Here is a 9,921-nt window from a genome sequence, read left to right as displayed (position 1 = left end):
ATCTAGTTCCCTGACCAGGGATCGAACCCAGCCCCCTGCATTGGGAGCGTAGAGTCTTATGCACTGCGCCACCAGGGAAGTCCCTGAGGAAAAGATCTTTACATCTAAGAAGAGACACTCTGCTTCGACACAGTGCAACGAGGTCTGTAAGCCACTTACACAGTATTTGTTAATTTCCAAAATAATCAAAATGGGACATTTAGAAGATGTGATGGGATTATTTTCCACATTTCTTCCCTAACCTCTAATTCCTTTTTTATTTACTCAAAGATATCCCTTTTTTTCACATAATTTACGTTCACTTATTTCATTTTTGATTATTCCTTCTGCTGTTAGGCCTATAATCTCTTTTTTACATTGAGTTAAATCCTACCTCACACCTGTCAGAATAGCTATCATCAAAAAGAACACAAATAACAAATGTTGGTGAGGATGCAGAGAAAAGGGAACCCTTGTACACTGTTGGTGGGAGTGCAAATTGATGCAGCCACTTTGGAAAACTAAAAACAGAACTAAAAGTAGAAGTACCATATGACCCAGCAACCCACTCCTGGGTATATATCCGAAAAAAATGAAAACACTAATTTGAAAAGATACATGCACCCCAATGCTCAGAGCAGCATTATTTACAATTGCCAAGATACAGAAGCAACCTAAGTGTCAACTGACAGATGAATGGATAAAGAAGATATGGTGTGTGTATATATATATATATATATATATATATATATATATATATATATATAAAATGGAATAGTACTCGGCCATAAAAAAACATGAAATTTTACCATTTGCAACAATGTGGATGGACTTAGAGGGTATCATGCTAACTGAAAGAAGTCAGACAGAGAAAGACAAATACAGTATGATATCACTTTTATGTGGAATCTAAAAAATACAACAAATTAGTAAATACAGTAAAAAAGAAACAGACTCACAGATAGAACACACTAGTGATTACCAGTGGGGAAAGGAAAGCAGGGAGGGGCAAGATACGGGTGGGGGATTAAGAGGTATAAACTACTATGTATAAAATAAGCTACAAGGATATACTGTATAACACAAGGAATATACAATATTTTATAACAACTGTAAATGGAGTATAACCTTTAAAAATTGTGAATCACTATATTGTACACCTGTAACTTATATAATACTTTACATCAACTTTATATCAATTAAAAAAGAAGAGACAGTATCAAAAAAAAAGAGTTAAATCCATTAACTCTTCTACTTGTTACATATAATATTTTTAATCCCTGTCTTTTGGAAATATATCCCAATATTGAAAAAAAAGAAGCTAGTAAACTAGAGATGCAACTTATTTTTTTTTTTTTTTTTTTTGAGATGCAACTTATTTTAAAGCTAATTTCACTTACATAGTAACTCTGAAAATTCGGTTAGCAGACCAATGTCACCATGTATTTACTGACATAAGGTGTTCTGAATGAGGATGCATTCTTCAGGGTAAAATATTGAAAGCAAGAGTGCTTGATTTACATGTTGCTGTAATGGGGAATAGAACAGTTAGTCTTAATTAATACTAGTGTGGAACAGAATTGTTCTTACCAGTATAACTTACACATATACAATCCCCACAGCAAGGGTTTGTTTACTGGTGTTCTTTTCTAGAGGTGCTTAAATAAAAACGAAATCTGCAAATATATTAACTGATCACAAAATTTAAGTAAAATTTTACCTAGTGTTCAGTGATATAAACATTTAAACTACACAATTAGACACTGATGTTAGATGGTCAAATAGAAAATTAAAATTAAAAGGGATTAAATACCCCCTTGCCCCATACCCTCTCAGACTAAACAGTTTTTGACAGGGGATAACTGTATTTATAAAAGTAACGTCATTGACCCATGAATTTATTTCTATAATGTATACATGTGACACTTAAAATTCCCTACTACAATGATGCATCAATTTGAGATTTCAAATGACATCCTAATCCGTTTTCAGTCTTCCAATGTTCATGACAGCCAAATTTATTTACTACTTAGGACATGATATCTTTATGATATACAGGTTGTACGTGATCATACTTCAGTCATCTAAGAAGTCAGAAACCAAAACTAAAACCAAATCCTTCTTGGGCAAAATAATTTCTCATTGAGCACAATCCTTTAGTCTAGAACTCTGCGTATATTTTTCAAAGAGAAGGCTCCTTTTGGATTTGTATAGCATACATTTATGAATTTACGAAAGAACTTCTACTAAACTTGGAATCAGTGGGTTTAGAAGAGTCACAAAATTGCCCCTCGTGTAATTTCTAAGGATAATTTACCATTACCACCCATATTATTTTTCAAAATATAACTTTTGTTTCTCAAACTGTTGTACACAGAAAAATACAAACTCTTTACATTACAATTGAGAAATTTATTGATACTTCTTCATAAACTAGTAAGCAGAATTAAAGTAAAGAAGAAATATACAGCTTAAAACAGTTGAAATGATCCTAAAATTTTTATGACAATTATACATTTATGGCCAAAATAAAAATGAACAGTTTTTAATAATTAAATCACTTTAAAAATTTTGCTCAATAATTTACCTGAAATTAAACAGATACAAGGATAACTAGGATAATGCCACTTTATCCTTCTCAAAAAAATTATGATCCTAGTAAAACAGTGGTTCGGTTCTGCTCCCCACTCACAAAAGCTACCTCTCCATTCTATCACTTATAAACGTGTTAACAATCAGCCTTTACTGATTTGTAAGGATGCCAATTTTGGTTCCACTTAAAAATGTTTCCAGTAGGCAGTCAGAGATATATGACTTAGCTGGCCTTACTCAGAAGAGTCGAGGATCAGTAAGTATCTCAACGTATCGGTCATGGCTTTCTTCTCAGTGCTCACTGAGGTCAAATGTCCTCATATAATTATAAATGTTAAAAAGTAAAATTACATCTTAGCAGCCAAAAATTTATATATTTTTTATGTATTTACAGTATTGTACATATTTACATGACCACATCCAATAGTGAAATGTAGAAACAAGAGACCACCTACAGAGGCATTCATTTAATGCCCCAACATTATTTTCTTGTGCAAACTGAAACTTGCCTCAAACTTCTTATAAAGCTATAGACAGTCAACATTGCGAAGGCCACCATCCATAGTTAAAGAGCCAAACCTAAAACACAAAAGAAAAAAGGCGATCTCAAAAGATTCATTTATTTGGCCTCCAACATTTTAAAGAAAAATATCAAATACTTTTCAGAGGAATAAACTATTATTTTTAAAGAGTTAACCAACTATAATTTGCTCTATTTCTTACTGAAACACAGTGCCACTATCATAAATATGTGAAGAAATACAACTCAGTGGCTTGGGAAGACTTCTTAAGAGAAAATGGGGGAGTAATGTAATCTAGAAAGTGTTAGAAAGAGCTGGATAATTTCTTTTGGTGGGGTGGGATTTATAAGCAAAGATGTGGAGTTGGGAGTCAGGGACAGTAAGGAATGGAATCTTGCTAAAACAGAATGTTACTTGGAGGAACAGTGGAAAATAAAGTTGGGTGATTAGGCTGGGGCCAGACTATTATATTCTTTTATTTTAAGTATGAATTTAGACTTGACTTTTTAGGTAACAGGAATTTAGAAGTTTTTGAGCCAAGGGAGTGGTATGATTAGATCAGTATTTGGGAATATTACTTTGGCTGTAAAACCCATGACAGATGGGAAGAACTGGTTAGGGAAATAGGTAGTAGATTATTATCATGGCTCACAAGGTAGGGGGAAAGGAGATCTAAATGAGGTTGATGAGGGGGAACACAGAAACGTTTGAAGGAAGATTACCAAACTTGATGAAAGGGAGTAAAGAAGAGTGAGTGTCTAAAATAATTTATGGGGACTTGCCTGGTGGCACAGTGGTTAAGAATCTGCCTGCCAGCGCAGGGGTTTGATCACGGTCTGGGAAGATCCCACATGCTGCAGAGCAACTAAGCCCATGCGCCACAACTACTGAGCCTGTGCTCTAAAGCCCGCGAGCCACAACTACAGAGCCCGCATGCCTAGAGCCTGTGCTCTGCAACAAGAGAAGCCACAGCAATAAGAAGTCCGCGCACCGCAATGAAGAGTAGCCCCAACTCGCCGCAACTAGAGACAGCCCATGCAGCAATGAAGACCCAACGCAGTCAAAAATAAATAAATTCATTAAAAAAATAAATAATAAAATAATTTATGTTCATGGTAGGAGGAGAAAGGGGAAGAAGATGAGTAAATTACAGGGGAGACTGAGTTGGGAAGGATGATGTTAAGTGATTTTAGATACAAAAAAATCTGAAGTGATAGATATCCATATAGAGACAGTGCACAAGACCTGGCTTCTATTACTAGTTCTGGCACAAATCCTTAAGTGGTCATTTAACATTTAAGTTATGATTCTGCCATGTCTGATTACCCATGTATTGTCAAGCCTGCAAATAAGACATGACTTATTGGACATGCTTTGGGAAGTGGGGATTTTATTCCACAAAACATGTGATTCAATATAAAATTTTGTTAAAACATATTTTAATAGTCTTTTCTACTTGCTAATCTTTAGCCTTTCAGAATAAATTTAGGATTTAGCTAAAGTTGTGAAGAAACTATAAACTGCATAAATTTATAAAAAGTTAGATAATTACTATGTAGATGCTATAGACCAATAGGAAACCAATAGGAAACCAAAAGGAAAAATACTTTAAAGCCTAATAGGCAATTCACAGAATAAAAATTGAATAAACCTATAAAAAGATGTTTGACATCACTATTAACCAAAGATATGCATATTAAAACAAGATTAAAACAAGATGTTGGTTTCTACTAAACAAATTGGCAAATATCTAAAAAACTGATAACATTCAGTGTTGACAATGGGACTGTAACAAGCCTTTTAGAGAACAAACTAACAATGCCTATCAAAATTCAAATGTGCAGGGTCTTCCCTGGTGGTGCAGTGGTTAAGAATCCGCCTGCCAATGCAGGGAACACGGGTTTGAGCCCTGGTCTGGGAAGATCCCACGTGCTGCGGAGCAACTAAGTCCATGCACCACAACTACTGAGCCTGCACGCCACAACTACTGAAGCCCATGTGCCTAGAGCCCGTGCTCCAAAAGAGAAGCCATCACAATGAGAAGCCTGCGCACCGCAATGAAGAGTAGCCCCCACCCACTGAAACTAGAGAAAGCCTGCGCGCAGCGACAAAGACCCAATGCAGCCCTAAATAAATAAACAAATAAATTTATATATATATAAAAAAATTTCAAATGTGCATACCCTTTGACCCAACAACTCCACATCTAGAAACATCAAGAAGTCAACCTTTCAAAAATTCTTACACAAGCAAATGAAGGTATATATACAAGTATGTTCACTGAAGCATGTTTTGTAATTGTGAAAAATTAGAAACAACTTAAATGCCCAACAAATAGGGATGCACAAATTGATATGGCAGATCCATACACTAGGATATCAGGCAGCTGCTGAAAATGAGAAAAATAGAGCTATATGTATGGATATGAAAAAGTACCCTTGATATACAGCCTTAAGTGAAAAAAGTGAGACTGAACTAGTATGAACAGAATGATTCCATTCTTATAAAACACACATGCACAACAAACTATTAATAGTGATCACTTCTGTGGGAGTGGGGAGGTATGAGAAAGAGGAGGTGGGGTCTTTTATTTCAATTTTTACAATTATATATTGTTTAAACATTTTTTTACCAATTCATTAAATTCATTTTAAAAAATCGATAATACTGTAGAAGCGCCCGATAACTTTCTGCATGTAGCTCAAATATCATGTGATTTCCTGACATTTAATCTTTCCAAGCCTTATGAACATGTTTGGTCTTTTATCTGAGAGAACAGGGCTAGTGGGGAGATAGGAGGCTGGGTTCCAGCTCCAGTTCATCTTTTCAGGTATGAACGTCAACACCTGTGGAACATGGAGAAGGACTATCTGCTGTGCCCTGGAATGCAAGGCTGGAATGCACGCTTAGTGAGGCCACGCAGCGTGAAAGTGCCCTTCAAGTGTACAAAACACCACATAAATGTGAAATCCTTGCGTTAATATCTTGCGGGTGAGAGGACCTGTGGAGAAGCACCTAAGGGCTGGAAAGAGAAGGCTCCTATTCATGGGCCAGATAGGACTTAACTTCTCTGAGGAACCCAGACAAGGAAACAGCCACCAAAGTGGCTTTATTGGCTCTGTACATTTTCCAACTCTCTTTCTCCTTGATCTATTAGGATTCTGGAGATAGGCAGACAGTCAGCTCCTCAAAGAACTCCATGAACAGATGGCGCTCACGTGCAAGGAGGGATTCAGAGGGCTCTGAGTTACATAGCACTGATCAGAGTGCTGGCATCTCCTAAGCAACTCTGAATCCAGAATTGAAAATGATAATTCTTATGAGAAAATGTTTTGAAAAATGTGCAAAAGATTTTCGTTTTCATAGACTGATTCAGTCTATGAAATTAACCAGTGCTTCTATAAAATGGAATCAATCACAGTTGACTTGTCTTTATCGAAAGAACCCCAAACACATTAAAAGGCACCATGAAATTCACAAAACCTAAGGGTTCTGACTTAATATTCCTTTCCCACTGCTTAATCTATTGATACAGGAAGACAGACAGATACAAGTATAGATGTATGTTTATGTACTCAATTGCATATATAATTACAGGGCAGAATGATCTTTTTATTACTCACCTTTCTAAAATATGATTATTTTCAGCAAGTTCTTTAACTACCCCTTCCATTTCTTCCTTTAATTTCTTCATACTATATTCAAAATAAAGATAAAAGTACCTGTGCTCAAAAAAAGTATTCAAGTGTTTTACAGTTATATTTATATATAGTATGTTTAGCTCTCTAGATTGATCTAAGTCATTAAATAATATTAGCAAATGTATTCATAACAAATATAAAACATTTCAAAATAAAAGAGCAAGATTACAAAATGAAATAAAAACAAATGGAAACACTACAGTTACCAAATAATAAATTTCTTACCCAAGAGTCATTTCTACTAATGTGTTAGAACATGGATAAATTGGGGTCATGGTATGTTTGATTCCACTGGAGGCTGCAAACATTTTCTGTGGCAAAGTTTCTTGTAACTAAAACATCAAAAACAAACAAACAAAAAAACCATATCAATCACAGAACAGGATACTTACTACAGATCTTATATCAAATGTTACAGGTTTTAATAAGTCCTTTAAAGCTTTAAGTTTTAATTTCAAAACCATCAATGATATAATACTTAAAACATTTTAAGAAAAACTTTGCTTATAGATGATTTAAAAAAATGGTCTATCAGATGTTTTTCACTGTAAAACATCTTAAAACTTGGCTCAAAATACATACCACAAGTGGGCAAGCAGAGCTGAATATAGGCATATTATACCCTATTTCTCTCTTCTCAATCATTATCAGATATAAACTTAGAAGAATTTTATTTTTCCTAGTAGGAAAAATCCTTTTTTTTTCTAGATAATTTTGAAGCTATACCTCATTAGTATAGTCTTGATACTTTGATACTTCTTCTTCAATATCAAAACACTGATTAGTTAGGGATAATAACTGTTTCCTAAGATGAAGCATCTTTCTGAAAACCAAAAAGAACCAATTAATAAGCAGTCTAATATTATTTTTACTATTATATATTGTGCAGACAACCACTAATCACCCCCCAGAAAGTTTACTTACCTCATCCATTCTTCTGACTTATCCAAAAAAGCCTCATACTTTTTAACACATTCATCTGTAAAGTGGGTCATAGCTTTTGTTGCATGATAATACAGTTTTTGCCTGTAATTTAGAAATAATCAGAGGTTTAAACCAATGTCACTGTTTCTATTTCCAATATTAAAGAATTTTCAAATATATGAAATTTATTTCCTGTAATGACTGTTGTGGGTTTAGAATATTTACGGTAGAAAGCCTAAGGTTTCTAAGACAGACATTATAGCAGCAAGAGGAGAAAAAGAAAGTTGATAGTGGAGAATGGTCAAAAACTATTTATCGAATGAGGTTAAGGTTAAGGAGGTGGTTAAGTCTGCCCTTGCCTATGTTCTCCATTATCTGTCCTTCTGCAATCAGAGCACAGGAGGCAGAAGAAGACTGCCCCCTTATTCTCCCATCTCAGTAACCTCTTAACCAGGGGCCAGATGAGTGGGCCTCAAATATGTGCACATACAGTAACAATTCTATAAAGCCAAGACTAAAATGTATTTTTTATTATGATTAATTCCAACGTTAAGAAGAAACATAACCAAAAATAATTATTAAACATAATCTGGACACTTACTTATCAAATTTGTGGATTTGTTCTTCATTATAAGCTAGTCCTAAAAATAAGAATATGTATTACTCTTGTAAATGTAGAATCATAAAATCACATGCAATTTTTTTTTGAGATTATTACTTCATAAAGGCTAAGAGTTTAAAGCAGATGTCACAAACTTCTGACCCATGGGTAGATACTGCCCACAAATGCTTTTATTTGGTCTGTACAGTGCTAATGTTAAAAAAAAAATTAACTGCCAACATTTTAAAATCAGGATATTTCTAATAAGGTCTATTTCTAGCTTCTCTTGAGGCCTAGGAACACTGGAAAAACAATCAGGTGAATCTGACTAGTGGCTCTCCCCTTCACACGGGGGTGGGGGTCCTCCTCTCTAGTCCCCCTCAGTTTCCACGGGCCAATCTCATTCCTTTCCATTACGTGCGTGTACTCTAGAGGTTTCAGAGTTCTGATCCCTGATTTGAAATACTCAAAAGGTTGGTTTTAAGGATAATTTTTAATACATTCAACCTCTTCCCTGACAGAACCAAGTCTCTGAAATAAATAACTTATGTAGACACCCTTACAAATATACCAAATTAATTCAACCGAATTACAACTAGTAGGGCTGACTCAGATTAACAAATGGAAAATTTTACTTACTACGTTCTGCTTTGTCTTTTTTGAACTGATAGTAAATCTCTGTGATGCAGTTTAACAGGACTTGTAGCTTTTCTACACTATTTAAGAAAGAAAAATCCAAATAAATTAACTGAGTCAATGTGAAAAAGGACATTTAATAGTAAGAGCAGAAACTGCCAATGCAGTTATAACCTACTGTCTATCTTTTGGATGAGTGCCTTCTTGATGGGTCCATGTATCTGCCAGCAATCCACCTGGAGATAATTTGCTTTCAATATCCTGAAGACTGGTTTCTATTGTTCCCTGAGAACTGGAAAGCTAAATAAAACCAATTTCAGATCCAGATTACCAAAAATCAGAAATGATCATCACAATGCCAATGGAGCCTAAAGTTTGAATAACATTTCTTTTGTAGATTACTTCAGTTCAAAGTCAGAATAATTATTTTTATCTTTAAATGCAAGGGCAGTTTCTTAGGTTATATTCCACCAAGAGTACAATATGATAATAAAACCTGACTATTAATATATTTTATAGGGCTTCCCTGGTGGCACAGTGGTTAAGAATCTGCCTGCCAATGCAGGGGAAATGGGTTCATGCCCTGGTCTGGGAAGATCCCACATGCTGTGGAGCAACTAAGCCCGTGCGCCACAACTACCAAGCCCTGCGCTCTAGAGCCCACGAGCCATAACTACTGAGTCCACATGCCACAACTACTGACGCACGTGCACCTAGAGCCTGGGATCTGCAACAAGAGAAGCCACTGCAATGAGAAGCCCGTGCACTGCAGTGAAGAGTGGCCCCCACTTGCCGCAACTAGAGAAAGCCCGCACACAGCAATGAAGACCCAACGCAGCCAAAAATAAATTTTTAAAAATCTTATATAAAATATATTTTATAAAACATTGCTTACATCTAATATTTTTTTAAAAACATACAAAATACTTTTTTTTTTTGGCAGTACGTGGGCCTCTCACTGTTGTGG

The 9,921-nt window shown here is 35.2% G+C and overlaps 1 protein-coding gene across 2 annotated transcripts in view; it reads right to left on the bottom strand.

The window, feature by feature from the left end:
* Positions 1 to 2,370: 2,370 nt before the first annotated feature.
* TBK1 (TANK binding kinase 1) overlaps positions 2,371 to 9,921 on the bottom strand; it is a 38,948-nt gene continuing 31,397 nt past the window's right edge. For both annotated transcript variants that reach the window (XM_022571631.3, XM_089920966.1), the window contains exons 14-21: positions 9,133 to 9,254; positions 8,958 to 9,034; positions 8,319 to 8,358; positions 7,718 to 7,819; positions 7,520 to 7,616; positions 7,019 to 7,125; positions 6,716 to 6,787; positions 2,371 to 3,150 (exon numbers count right to left, since the gene is read on the bottom strand). In XM_022571631.3, the coding sequence (XP_022427339.1) occupies positions 3,099 to 3,150; positions 6,716 to 6,787; positions 7,019 to 7,125; positions 7,520 to 7,616; positions 7,718 to 7,819; positions 8,319 to 8,358; positions 8,958 to 9,034; positions 9,133 to 9,254 (669 nt within the window). In that variant the 3' untranslated portion in view covers positions 2,371 to 3,098. The remainder of the gene's footprint in view (positions 3,151 to 6,715; positions 6,788 to 7,018; positions 7,126 to 7,519; positions 7,617 to 7,717; positions 7,820 to 8,318; positions 8,359 to 8,957; positions 9,035 to 9,132; positions 9,255 to 9,921) is intronic.

Source organism: Delphinapterus leucas, chromosome 11, assembly GCF_059928025.1.
Source record: "Delphinapterus leucas isolate spDelLeu-1000000601 "Yukka" chromosome 11, BTC_Dleu_Yukka2, whole genome shotgun sequence".
In the NCBI taxonomy this organism is placed as follows: domain Eukaryota; kingdom Metazoa; phylum Chordata; class Mammalia; order Artiodactyla; family Monodontidae; genus Delphinapterus; species Delphinapterus leucas.
Note: the sequence above shows the minus strand (reverse complement) of the source record. Positions and strands in the feature narration are given on the sequence as shown.